The sequence below is a fragment of the Mirounga angustirostris genome, unplaced genomic scaffold, assembly GCF_029215605.1.
Source record: "Mirounga angustirostris isolate CCGP_5_RB_7025 unplaced genomic scaffold, mMirAng1.0.hap1 SCAF_231, whole genome shotgun sequence".
Taxonomy (NCBI): Eukaryota; Metazoa; Chordata; class Mammalia; order Carnivora; family Phocidae; genus Mirounga; species Mirounga angustirostris.
In genome coordinates this window covers 50,427-64,896 of record NW_026991939.1, presented here as the reverse complement: position 1 = coordinate 64,896, position 14,470 = coordinate 50,427, and the positions used below count along the sequence as shown (strand labels likewise).

The following is a 14,470-nucleotide window of genomic DNA, read 5'->3' as shown; positions in this document are numbered from 1 at the left end:
AAAGGCTAAGTCCAGGCCTTGGTGCAGTTATTTTATTGGGGACATGTTCCCAGGAAGCAAGAGCGGGGAGGCAGGCAGAGTGAGGTAGAGGAGAAAACCGAGACAAGGGCGCTATCGAGGTTTCTACGCCGGGCAGCTGGGGCTCGGTGCCAGCTGAACCTCCTGAGAAGCCTAGCCCCCAACACCTTTCACTGTTGAAATCTGGAAGGGAAGGGAGGCCGGGCATTCATCCTTCTGTTCCTTCGTGCATAGGGTGGCTCTAGGCTAACACTTGGGAGGAAAGCAGAAAGTATGCCAGAGGCATCTCCTACATCTTTGCTGATGGACGATTAAAATGATGGGAAATTGGAGAGGTCTCCTCTGGAGAAGTTTCACAGCCCAAGAAAGAAGACTTATACATACTGATGCTGACCTATGTTAACACCTTCTCCCCACTCCTCTGCTGCGATAAGACCCCAATTTCATTGAGGTCATAATACATCCAACTAACAATACGTTTTGTGGTCTTGCCTATGACCAGGTGTAGCCAGTGTTTAATTTCTTGCCAAAATGCATATGCAGAGTGTTGAGTGCGCTTCAGGAGAGGGCCTGGGAGCTTGCTTTCTCTGCCATCCCCGTTGCTGCTGCCCTATAACGAAGACACAACCATCAGAGCTGAGTAGCCACCTGGAGACCACGAGGCATTGCACTGAGAGAGCAGCGCAACCAGGTGGAGGCGGCCCGTATCCTCGGGGGTGCGGGGTTGCCATATGAACGATGGGCTACCCCATCTGTGCTTCTTTTAAGTGAGGGAGAAATAAGTTTTTATTTTCTGAATCATCTGTTAGTCTGAGTTCTCTATCTAACCAAATCTTACCCCAGCTAAAGCATCACACGAAACATCTGAAACCTACCTCACCTCCCTGCAGTGAAGGTCATCTCATAGGGCTTCCAGTCAGCTCTCTGGTCTCTCATTCTTAAACAGATTGCACAGCACAGAGTCTCTAAACACGTGAAAAAACCTCCTAACATGAGAAATAGGCACCCAGAAAGAAACTTTGAAGAAATAGAGACAATTCTTGGAGCAAAAGAAAATGTCAAGATAGACTTAAAAATACTATACATTCTCAAAAGATAAGGTATACTCTACATCCAAACACCACTAGCAAAATGCAAGAAAATAAATAAAATATTCAGAGAATTAAAGCTCTTGGAACCTAAAAACACAACTGGGCTGGAAAATAATGTTGGCAGAAAGTAGTAAAAGAAATATCAGGAGCACGGAGTTTCAGTCCACAAGGTCCAACAGATGTGTATTTTAGAAAAGGTAAGGGAAAATAGAGTGGGAAGAAATTATCAAAGAAACTACAGAGGAAATTTTTCTTGAAGTTTTCATAATGAAAGGGTCTGCCTTCTGCCCAGTAATGTTAATGCGAAAAGAAAAAGGAAAAAAGAAAAGAAAACCACATCAAGAGACATCATTATGAAATTTCAGAATATCTGCATAAAGAGAACATTCCCAACATTTTTCAGAAGAAAATACATCAAGAATCAGAATGAAAGACTTCCCAGCAGCAACACTAGATTCTAGAAAACAATGCAAGCGTGCTTCTAATGGCTTAAAGAAAATTTATTTTGGTCTGAAATTCTGTAGGCACACTCAACCAGGTGTCAAATGGAATAAGGGACATTCTTAGGCATGAAAAGATGGAAAACATTCATTTTCCTTGTACCCTCTACACTGTCCGCCCCGTCTCCCCCAGCAATCTTCAAGTATATTGGCGTCAGTCGGCCAGATCTCCCAAAGCTCATCTGGGCTCTCCTACCTGCTTCCTTGGGCTCTCCACACACCCCCTGTGTCATCCACATCCTACCCATTTCATTCTTCAAGAGCCAGCAGGAGCCCCACCTGGCTGAGCTGCTAGACCACACTCATCAGCGGCGATCCTACCTTGGGCTCTTCTCACACTCTGGAATCTTCAGTGCACATTTCGCCACTCGCCTCAGTTTCATCTGGCATTAATTTCTGTACATGTCTGAATTCCCCAACGAGATTGGAACAGTGTCTTACTCATGCTTCAGTTTATGGTGACAGGCAAATAGCAGGTGCCCAACGCACATGGGCTGTTTATCCTAGTTCATTACGGTAATCTGACTCCTGATTCAATTGTCTTTTCGTGATACCTTTCTATTCAAGATATTCCGGGGTTTCGTTCAAAAGAAAATTACTTTACAATCTCTCAAGAACTTCGAAGATAAGAAGAGCTCCAACTTTGCAAGGACAACAGTAACTTGGACGCTGGCTTCCTATTATATTCAATTCAATAATGAACAGTAATTGTGTTTACTCAAAAACTGCAGATCATGATTGCAAAATCAAGTTAACCTAAGGGGAAAAAAAGCATATCATGACACACTTCATGGCAAATGTCCTTTTCTGGTATTAATTAAATGATGATACAAGCCAATTCATGCCACGTCTTACTCTTGTTTTCTAAATTCTGTGGAAACAGAAACAGGCTTCAACAGAAAAGAGAGAGGAATGAAGAGCCTTTTGCTTCAATTTTTGCTCCTTATAACGTTTTCTTCTGCATTTCCTACAGACCGAAAGATGGACACTGAAGAGAACATGAGGCTGGCGCAGGTACTGTCTCAATACACGTTAATAACGACTATCAATAAAAAATGAATTTTATTGATTGTCTTGGAACCTAAAAAGACAGCAAATTCCTACAAAAGATTCTGGTACTTTCCCCTAGCTCTAAGGACACCAAGTAACCATGTACAGGGTGGAGGGTGGGGGTAGGGGTGGGAAAGGAGGATTTGCTGCCATTTCAAGCAATGGGTCCAAGTGAAGACGGAGGGAGGAGAAAGGAGACAGCCCTGGGAGAAATGGAGATCTCTATATAAGAATGTCCATACCAACCAGGGGGACCCAACTACAATTTTAGGTCCCCTTACCCCTACGTGCATGACAAATACTTTGCCTTGGAGATTCCCTCTAAAAATCAGTCCAGTGAATTTGCCGTATTTGGTTACATTAATTAAATTGGCAAAATGAACAATGACATATCTCTTTTAGAATTTGTTTTAAGGAAACACCAAAGTGAAAGTAGACGTGTAAGCTGTGTGATCCTTTAACACACAGAATCAGCTGATTGTCTTCCCTGGAGGGTTTGGAGTTCCTCCCGGGAGAAACTCCCTGGAGGTTTGGAGTTTTATAGGCTCTGGGGTTTGTATAATTCTGGTCACACACAGCTCAGCCACTTGTTGAGAACTGAAGAGGCAGGACGACTCTGCTTCCTTCCTTTCTTTTTTCCTCTCTCGCCCCTTCCTTCCCCTCACTACTTACTTCTTTCTTCCCACCTACTGCTGAAAAGGATTTCAGACGATTTTGTTTTATCCTGAGATATAGATTTGCTATCCTGTAGTTTGTGTCCTTTTTTTGTCTCTTTGGTCAGGCATATCTCAACCAGTTCTACTCTCTTGAAATAGAAGGGAGTCATCTTGTTCAAAGCAAGAACAGGAGTCTCTTAGATGGCAAAATTCGGGAAATGCAAGCATTTTTTGGATTGACAGTGACTGGACAACTGGACTCAAACACTCTTGAGATCATGAAGACACCCAGATGCGGGGTGCCTGACGTGGGTCAGTATGGCTACACTCTCCCAGGGTGGAGACAATACAACCTCACATACAGGTAATGCTTCTGCACACTCTTTTCCCCCTAGTCCCCAAACACGGGAAGACAACAGTTGATTGCACCGAGCACTTCCTAGGTGCATGGCCCTTCATGGGTCTCATTTATTCCATCCTCCCCATGACACTGGCATGTAGGCACCACTGATGGGACCACCTGAAACACAGGGACACTGAAACAAAAGGTTATTTACCATCGTCAAGTCTTACCAGCAGACTGGCTCTGGCAGATATGCTTTACTCTCTAGCCTCGGCCACTTGCTTATAAACTCAGGACCAGAAACACAGCCATCTGACTGCAGCTGGTTGAAGGTACGGCTGGAGTATGCTCAAGAGAAAAGGGGAAGAGCCTGGAGCAACCCGTTCATGTTAGAGACACTTGTGGGCAAGAGGTATCAAATCTCAGGTAGACCCTGGGTGAAGTGAGGAGTTTGCCCCCAGGCATCTCAAGGAGAGGGGGCTGAGGTGCGCTTCCGACCGGAGTCGGTGCCCTTGACTGTGGCTCTCAAGCCCTCCTGGCAGGCCCCGAAGTGCTTCTCATAAATCTCTCTTCACTTCAGTCTTAGGGGTTAAAAATAGCTTTAGCAAGATAGGGAATATAAACCAGAGGGAAATCTTTTCCTGAGTACTAACTCTTTAAAGCTCTCAAGGGAGACTCTTCATATATGACACATGCATAAGACTGATTTCCACAAGCCATCTGAGAAAGCAGATCTCCATTCCTGTACACAGCGAGCACATACCTGAGATTAATACTCTTGCTCTCAGGATATGATCTTAGGAAAGTCACTGACCCTCTCTGAGTCTCATTTGTTGAAGTGTTATTATACTCCCTGATGAACAGGGCGGATGACAGGACTGGATCACACAGCATATGTAAACGTGCTTTATTTAAACAGTAACGTATTATACCAATCCAAGAACAGCACGATACTATCCGTTACTGCAGCCTATGATTTATAAGAAAGGATCTTTTTGTCTTTGTGTGCCTACATGCATGTGTCATCACCAACTGATCTATTTTGGTGATTTGTGAAGAATCATAAACTACACTCCAGATATGGCACGAGCAGATGTGGACGAGGCTATCCAGAACGGCCTAGAAGTGTGGAGCAGAGTTACTCCACTGACATTCACCAAGACTTCCAAGGGGATTGCAGACATCATGATTGCCTTTAGGACCCGAGGTAAGGTTTCCAGCAGAGAAAAAAGTATGGCTATTTCCATCTCAGGAGATTTGGAGAGGCTGACATTTTCTTCCCCCTGTGAACTGTATCTCAGTCCATGGCTGGTGTCCTCGTTACTTTGATGGCCCCTTGGGAGTCCTCGGCCATGCCTTTCCTCCCGGTCTGGGTCTGGGTGGAGACACTCACTTCGATGAGGATGAAAATTGGACCAAGGATGGAGCAGGTGAGCCCAATTTTCTTCATGAACCAAATTTTATTATTCTAAAGAATCCCTGAAATAGCTTTGCAATTAGTTGCTTTTTGCTTCTCAATTTCCCCACAGTTTCCATATTCCAAGATGACATTGATGGAAGTGTTCAATATCTATTAGATAACTGTGCTTGTACAGGTCAGGGCCTTATCCACACAATGCCTTCCTACAGATGCTAATCCTTTCATGATCTGAGCATTCTTCGTGTACTTGCACACTCGTTCATACACCCACAATGCCTGAAGGTCCACTGTGGGCCTGGAACTGTGCAAGGCATTGGACAGACCACAGAGTTGTACTGGACAAGTTCCAACCCTTCAGAGCTTCATGATCTTGTATGATGTGAGGCCCAGACCACACACCACCCCACAAGGCAGCGTGTGCTATGTGTTGTTGCACCAGTGGTAGAAGTCATCTCTGGCTTCAGGATTGAGGAAGACTCTAGGGAGGTGGTAATTCTGAGTTAGTGATTGAAGGATGGTATTGTGGGCCCGTGGCCCCTAGACGGTCGATCTGAAGGCATGAACTTACTCTTCTAACACTTGCCCACCTGCCAAGGAATTAGACCCTAATCTTTGTTCAACCTATTCCTTCAGACCAAGTGAGTTGATTTTATTTCTTTTAATATGCCTGCCTGGTACTAAAATAAGAAAATTTTTATTACTTTTCAAACAAAAATCAACACTTTACTATAGTAAAAATATGTGCATCCAACAAAGGAGCAGGCTCAGGAGACTTTAGGGTTCTCCCCACTCCATTTACTGTCATTGACAACAGTCACCTTGGGTCTGGTATCTGGTTTCCTGGGTCCCAGGAAAGCAGCTATGAGTCTCCTGATGTGTGGTATATAGGATCACACAGTTCAGTCCTGACCAAGTAACTCCAGAGAGTCTGTGGGTCAGTATTTGTAGTTTCTGCAAATCAGCACATGATAAGATACTCTACAATTTTGGTAAATGAAGTCAATCAGAAATCCTTTACTCAACATCCACCATGACCCAGGCTCTGTGATATAGAGTACATGATAGTGTGCGAGACTCAGACCCTGCCCTTGAGGGGTTTATAGTCTAGGGGACACACTCAAATGGCAATTAAAATCAGTATGACCAACATTGGGATAAAGGAAACTATAGCAATGTAGTAGGAGTGCATAAAAAAAATTGAACCCAAACACAGAGGTCAGGGGAGGAAGTGATACCAAACCTGAGTTGAAGGCTAAGCAGGAACTCAGAAAGCAAAGTGGAGTAGACAGTGCTCCGGAAAGAATAACCCAACCAACTCAAGTACCAGGGTTGTGGCAGAAATGGTGGACAGGATCCAGACCATGTAGGGTCTGAAAAGCTAGCATAAAGCTTTGGAAGTCATTGAGATGACCTGAGTTTGAATTCTTTTCAGAGTCCCTTGTCCCATCTTGCCAAAAGCACACCCAGCAATACTGACAGCCAGACAAGGGGCACCAGCAAAGGCCAGAGCAGAAAAGCCTAAAGGACCATTAAATAATCCCTGGTCATTCCATGTTTATTTTGTTCAAACATCACTGGACAAGACTCCATCACAGAAGGCTCAGCCTTTTCTTTAGGATCCATAGGCTGAGTTGCAAACCCATGGACAGTCTTCTATTTAGAACCTAACAGACTAGTGGGAGAGAGAGAGAGATAAAAAGGTGGTTTCACCGTGTGTGGTGAGACTTCCAATATGGGTGAATAGGAGGCACATCTAACCATTCCTCCATCCAAATACACACCTGGATACCCAGCAGCAGTTATTAAGCATCCACTACTGATAGGCAGTTCAAGAGTCACCGGGAATAAAAGGTGGCCAAGACATAGTCCCTGAAAAGATGCATCACTTCATGAAAGAAACAGTCAGTGCAGTCCCTTACGTGCTATGACAGAATTAAACACTGAGTCTCTGGAAACGCAGAAAGGTGCATTTAACTCAGCCAGGAAAGGAGGGGGCAAGTACGAGAAGCCTCATGGAGGAGATGATTCTAGAGAGGTTTCCTGAGCAACGAGTAGAAGAACTAGGCAAACAGGGATGGGAGAGATAATATTCTGGGTAGACGGGATGGAGGTAGTAAGACATAGAGACTAGAAGGAACATGGCACAGATGAGAGATGCAAATGATTGAGTATGGTTAGCTCATGAAATATGAGAACAAAATATGAGTCTGGAAAAAAGGCAGGGACTAGATCGTGGAGGGCCATGGTAAGGTGTTTGGACTTGATCCTACAGCCAATGGAGAACCTCTGAAGGATACAAGTAGGAGAAATGTGATCACATCCAGTACAGCCCAGCAACAACCAGAAACTGGTGGCTTCTATTTTTTTTTTTTTTTTTTTTGTATTATCTATTTCTCACACACCTGTTTCCTGCCATTTGCTTGCTCTGGATCATAGTTCTCCATGATATGACTAATACCAATTACTAGTGTTGAAATATTTCCCAGATAAATGATGGAGCATATAAGAATTACCCACTCTATGGCAAGCCTTTTCCTTCTCTCCCCTTAGTTACTTCCTAATCTCAGATGCAACCATTCTTCTTTTGATTGACCCACATACCCATGTTTTTCCTGTTTTTGTTAAGGATTCAACCTATTTCTTGTGGCTGCTCATGAATTTGGTCATGCACTGGGGCTCTCTCACTCCAATGATCAGACAGCTTTGATGTTTCCAAATTATGTCTCCCTGGATCCTAATAAATACCCACTTTCTCAGGATGATATCAACGGAATCCAATCCATCTATGGTGAGCAACCTCATAAATCTGAATATACGTGAACTAAATAGGAAACTTTCCAGAAAGGAAGTGAAAAAATCACTTCTTGAAATACCACCATGAAGAAAATATCCACTTGGGTAAGATCCTTCTGTGAGTATGTCCACATGCCTTCTTAATTCACTGTGCTATTCTGTTCTCATCAAAGGCAGTCTACCTAAGACATCTGCTAAGCCAAAGGAGGCCATTGTACCCCATGCCTGCGACCCTGACTTGACTTTTGATGCGATCACCACCTTCCGCCGAGAAGTAATGTTCTTTAAAGGCAGGTAAACCCATTCCCTTAAACACCTCAACTTCCTATGAATATTTTTCTTTTCAAGAGATTTGGAGGTAAATAGGGAGGAAATCATGGGGATAGTGGGGAAATGTTCCTTTTCCTTTTCCTTTCATAACCGCCCATACTCTTTGAATGTTTTACTATGTGTATATATCTCTTGCTTGTTTGATAAATTAATTTTTAAATGTTCTTAAGCAAATTTTTTAATTGCCATTGGATAAGAAGGTGAAGTAGAGTCATTTTCAGTGACTTCTTAGCTAAAATAATACACCAATCCCAGTGGCCCTGGAGCTGACCTATACCGTTTCAGGAGCCAATGGTTAAATTTGGGGGAATTTTGTAAACCACTTCACATCACTTCTGCAGCTTGAAACTGGCCATGGTTGGAGTATCTACACCCTGGAAATCAGCAAATGATAAAAATTAGGTCTTTTTTCTACCCAAAGAGCCAGCTGGTAAACATGAATGACCATGATTCCTTCATGTTGCATCAGTGAAGTCTTCGCTGTAGTAGGAACTCTCTTCTCTCCCTGTGTATAACTTACTGGACTTCAGGGGCACCTGGGTGGCTCAGTCGGTTAAGCAGCTGCTTTCGGCTCAGGTCATGATCCCGGGGTCCTGGGATCGAGCCCCGCGTCGGGCTCCCTGCTCGGTGGAGAGCCTGCTTCTCCCTCTCCCTGTGCCTGCCTCTCTGCCTACTTGTGCTCTCTCTCTGTCAAATAAATAAATAAATAAAATCTTTAAAAAAAAAAAAAAAAAAACTTACTGGACTTCAGTTGCAACATTTGTGTTTACCACGACTGTATTTTCAGAACAAAGGATTGAGACATAGACCATCTCACAAGTATTGGGGCACAAGGAAAGAATATTTGAAATCAGTCCCCTTCCACCCACAGCTATACAACACTCGGATGACATGCTACCACCACCACGCTCTGCACCGCAGAGGCTGAGGCCACTTGTCAGGGACATCAGAGAGGGGCGGCCCAGCGTAGGAAGAGCTTTTTGAGTCTCATTCACGGATTCAGAACTTTACAGCCAGAGGGGAACATCTCAGGAAATATTTTACCCTGCAATGATAATACTTCTTTATTCTAGCAAACATCAGACCAAAAACTTTTTCTTAGATGCTTGGTGTTGCCTTGGAATTTTGAGTATTGCTGATTTGGCAAAAATGAGGCCATTGAGCACTCAGAATTGAGATTTCTGTGGGTAGGTTGCTACTCTAAGTTCCCAGGAGAGTGGGCACAAATGCATGTCCTTTGTAGTCACAGGGTAGAAGTGAGCTCACAACCACCTACACTGGCTGAGGAAAATCGTGTGAATGCTCTAAATTATTTGAGGAGAATGCTAATCAATTAAATAAAAGACAAGCCTAGGTTTACAGTGTTTCCACTGGAGTATAGGCTGTTTGTGGAAAGTGTTTTTTGTTCATCCCAGGCACGTATGGAGGATCTACTATGATATCACTGATGTGGAATTCGAACTGATCTCTTCATTCTGGCCGTCCCTGCCGGGTGATGTTCAAGCCGCATATGAGAGCCCCAAAGATAAGATCCTAGTGTTTAAAGGTAACTTTGCCCATCACGATTTCTCTTCTGTCTCTGGAAGCCTGAACTGATTGGTGGGTATTTTGGGGTAAGAAACACAATATTCGCACATGGGCCAGATGGAGAGTGCTTCTGCCATGACCATGGGTTCCTTCAAAAACAAAACTATCCAGGGGTTCTCTGTGGCTGTGAAGACAAACATCATCCCAACTACACAGGAGCTAAAAGAAACCTGTATGGTAAAAACTAAAAAACTATCTTTTTTTCTGCCAAATAAAGGGAACCCATCCCTCTTTTATATTCCTGTTTTACTACGGTTGTCAGATTTAGCAAATAAAAACACAAGATGCCTTGAATTTCAGATAAGACACAAAATTTTTTATTATAAGTATGTTCCTTGCAATGTTTGAACATACTTATACTAAAAATGAGTCATTGTTTTTTTGAAATTCAAATTTAACCAGAATCTTATATTTAAGTTATCAATGCTATTTTTATACGGATTTCATCAGATTACTTGCCTTTGAGAATACTTGGGGGCTGAAATCTAGGAGAACACGTCCAAACATAGTTGACTGTTTCGTCAAGAGTTAGAGAAATAATCCAGTGAAACCAAATGACATGCATACCAGTGAGCACACCCACTATTGGGGTGTGTTATTTGTGTAATCGTAATGATAAAAGCAGCTAAAGAAGGCAGTAAGAATAAATGGGGACATGAGACAACTAAATCCTGAGAGACGAGGCATCTAATTATTTCCAAATTTCTTAAGACATCTATTTTTCCCTCTGGGTATTAGATCAGAAGATAATCACTTTCTCTCTTCCTAGATGACAACTTCTGGATGATCAGAGGATACGCTGTCTTGCCAGATTATCCCAAACCCATCCATACACTTGGCTTTCCAAGACGTGTGACAAAAATTGATGCAGCCCTCTGTGACCACAGTGCCAGAAAAACCTACTTCTTTGTGGGCATTTGGTGCTGGAGGTAAGTTTGCAGACAATCAACCTCTTCACTTTATTCTGCAGAAAACATCCACATTGCACCGCTTTAACACGGGCAGAAATAAACCTAACCTATAGTCCTCTTAGGGTCAATTATGTGAAAGCCCATCTTGGGTAGATGACATCCACCAAACAAAAGAATGCTTCAATGAGTCCAAAGATCTTTCTCCAACATTAAAAAAAATAAAGATAATTTTGATGGATTCCTGTCTTATGGTCCATATATACATGGAATATTACTCAGCCATCAGAAAGGATGAATACCCAACTTTTACATCCACATGGATGGGACTGGAGGAGATTATGCTAAGTGAAATAAGTCAAGCAGAGAAAGTCAATTATCATATGGTTTCACTTATTTGTGGAACATAAGGAATAGCATGGAGGACATTAGGAGAAGGAAGGGAAAAATGGGGGGGGGAATTGGAGGGAGAGATGAACCATGAGAGACTATGGACTCTGAGAAACAAACAGGGTTTTAGAGGGGAGGGGGGAGGGGGGATGGGTTAGCCTGGTGATGGGTATTAAGGAGGGCACGTACTGCATGGAGCACTGGGTGTTATATGAAAACAATGAATCGTGGGTCACCACATCAAAAACTAGTGATGTATTGTATGGTGACTAACATAACATAATAAAATAAAATTTAAAAAAATAGAATAAAGATAAGATAAAATAATAAAGCTGGTGATGCCAACCAAATTGCCAATAACACAAATGTATCTATAGGTCAAAATCTGTGAAAGCTCCAAGCTGAGCCCTTACTTTTCTTTTTTTTTTTTTTATTGCAATGTACTTATTATATAGTGCAATATTAGTTTCGGGTGTACAATATAGTGATTCAACACTTCCATACAACATCCTGTGCTCATCACAACAGGTGCACTCCTTCATCCCCATCATCTGTTTCCCCCATCTCCCCACCCACCTCCCCTCTGGTCACCACCAGTGTGTCCTCTGTAGTTCAGAGTCTGTTTCATGAGCCCGTACTCTGATTTAATAGTCCCTCAGAATAGCATCAGTCTGACTAATGATGTGGATTTTCCCCCTCATCATTTCTTGTTTTTGAGACACTACAAATGATTCAGCCAAACATAATCTTTGACATGTTTTTCATTATTGATCAAATTACTTTTCCCGTATGAGGGCTACTTTTTCTCCGCATCCCTATTTGACCCCAAGTGGGGCAGTGGAAGGATTAAGCTCCCCGAAACAAAGATCCCCTGGAAACTTTTCCAACCCCTGCATGCAGGTATGATGAAGTGACCCAAAGCATGGACAAAGGGTTCCCACGGAGGGTGGTGAAATTCTTCCCAGGAGTTGGTCTCCGAGTCGATGCTGCTTTCCAGCATAAAGGTGAGCATCAGTGCCTAACCCTGTAGGATACTTGGGAGACCTCACTGGCTGAGAGAGAAGATAGTACAGAAATGTAACTGCTTCCATTTTTTTTTTAAGGTTTGCACTATTTATTTATTTATTATGTTCAATTAGCCAACACATGGTAAGTACATCATTAGTTTTTGATGTAGTGTTCAATGACTCATTATTTGTGTAAAAGTTTTAATGTAATTTTGCTCTTCTCGAGTACTCATAATAATAAACTCTAACCAGGCAGGCATTCTCACAAACCGAATTAGTGAGTCCTGAATCATAGGTTCTGTTATACTATTTCAAATCCCTGCAAAAAGTTAATTTTACTTATCATTGATCCAAGATAGCCCTGGAAAGACATCCCCCTGAAGAGTTTTAAGTGTGAAAAATGATAAGCACATGAACTGGACAATGACTCTCAAGCTATTATGTGCATGGTTTAATATGTGCACTTGGGGGTTACGTGAGAAATGACAAATTCTTCAGAGTTCCTGAGGCAGATGTAGGACTGTGGGTGAGAAGCAGAAATCTACAGCTTTAGAAGCACCTCAGGCAACTTAAGGTCCAGTCTAGCTACTATATCTTCAGACTTAGACCACAGACAACAACCTAGAACATGGAGTAAACAGGAGTCTAAAAAGTTTCCTGAATGACACCATCTTTTATTGCAGTGAAATCTCACACAAAACCTTAACACCTAAAACAGACAGAGCAGAACAACCCAATGAAAATGAAGATATAGGGTCCAAGGCCATACCCACAGGGGACTTCTTCTCCCTCTTGCCAAGACTCTGTTCTGAAACCTAGTAGGAGAACCTCTGGCGTGAACCACAGTCTGGCTAGGAAGGTGGTGATCCCCTTGACATTCATGTTCAGACCTTGGCTTCTTCCTTGGGGAAATAAAAATAACAATATTTCTCATGTGACAGTAGTAAAGTAAAATATATCTAGATAATACGCAAGTTTCTGTTCTCTCCATAATGTTCAATTATTTTATTCTATATGCATACAGTTAACAAGTGTGGAGCCATCATAGAGTTGTGCAAGATAACTAATAATGATTCTCTCTCTCTAGGATTCTTCTATTTCTTCCGTGGATCAAAGCAATTTGAGTACGACCCCAAGGCAAAGAACATCACCAGAATAATGAAAATCAATACCTGGTTTCAGTGTAAAGAACCATTAAATGCATCATCTGATTTTAGTATCAGTGAGGAAGGAGTCCATTCAGGAGGAGCAGAGATGTTTTATCATAAGAACTTAAACTTGCTTATTTTTAGTATTGTTCATGTGCTGAAAAAAATCTATAGTTATCAATAAATTCATGGACCAAAAATAAACCTCCAGAGGTCTTTTAATCTGAATTCTCCTTCAAAGTGGAATAGAACTATTCTTTCACATAAGTCACCTGTCCTCGTTCTAGATATCTATTCAACAAAGATTCCACGGATATTTTCAGCTGCCTGATTCTTTTTACAAGAAGTTATCATGCATAAGCAAAACTCTCGCTGTACTTTAATCCTATTTTATGCTTTGTGAACTTGAAGAAGTAAGCCATGTATCTTATAATAACTAAATACTGCAGACATTTATTAAACCAATCTTTAGCAACCTATTTTGTCTGGACCTTTGCAGCTGGAGGCCCAATAAACTGCAACCCTCATCCCCACCCATATTCTGAAACCACCGAGAAATGATGCTCAGTTGGGAGAGAAAATGCCACCTTTTTTACTGATAAAACTTATATTAGTAAATGTACCTGTGGGCAAGCTAGGTTCCTAATATCAAATTCTAGAAGAAGACGTACTTACACACAAGTCATGGGGAGAACTGGAAAGAACCAAGTCTCCCTAAGAATGTGAGTCTTCTATAGGTTGCATGGAGCCCAAAGAGAAAGAAAGAGGATGGAGTTACATGTGCCAAGTTTCTGTTCCCAAATTCACCAATCAAATAAATTATTCCACCTGCCAAATAGGAGCGCGAGCCTCGAGAGATAAAAGAGGTATTACACGACAGGTGCTCCCCCAACAATTAGGAAACTGGTAGGAGAAGGAAAATAGTGTTCCCTCTAACCTCCCAAGCATAGGCCAATGCATTTAACCATTCCTTAGAGAATTTAAAATCAGATTTTATACACACCGATCTCATATACAAGAAACATAGACTTTTCCTCCCTGTGTTTGAAATATTGGGTTTCACCTGAGCCAAAACCTATAGATGAAAAGTTCCTGTCCTCTTTGCTACACTATGTATTTGTTGAGTTTCTAAATTCTTAATGGTTAAATTTTACCTTTCCTCCCTCAAAACAAAAGTTTGGCTAAGCTCTTCATGAATTTTCTGACCCAGAAAATGGGAGGTTGTCCGT

General features: G+C 42.1%; 1 protein-coding gene across 1 annotated transcript; it reads left to right on the top strand.

Moving 5' to 3' along the window:
- The first annotated feature begins 2,491 nt into the window (after nt 1-2,491).
- On the top strand, nt 2,492-13,710 carry MMP27 (matrix metallopeptidase 27). The gene is made up of 10 exons (XM_064583971.1): nt 2,492-2,623; nt 3,441-3,679; nt 4,717-4,865; nt 4,960-5,088; nt 7,705-7,866; nt 8,045-8,165; nt 9,617-9,747; nt 10,558-10,717; nt 11,987-12,090; nt 13,181-13,710. Exons 1-10 carry the CDS (start codon nt 2,522-2,524, stop codon nt 13,423-13,425), a joined length of 1,542 nt encoding a protein of 513 aa, XP_064440041.1. The 5' UTR covers nt 2,492-2,521; the 3' UTR covers nt 13,426-13,710.
- Nucleotides 13,711-14,470: the final 760 nt, after the last annotated feature.

Excerpts from the sequence above, each read along its gene's own strand:
- MMP27 (XM_064583971.1), top strand. The coding sequence starts at position 2,522 with ATGAAGAGCCTTTTGCTTCAATTTTTGCTCCTTATAACGTTTTCTTCT. Across the intron at positions 7,867-8,044 it reads CGGAATCCAATCCATCTATG|GCAGTCTACCTAAGACATCT; the intron begins GTGAGCAACCTC and ends TTCTCATCAAAG. Across the intron at positions 8,166-9,616 it reads GTAATGTTCTTTAAAGGCAG|GCACGTATGGAGGATCTACT; the intron begins GTAAACCCATTC and ends TGTTCATCCCAG.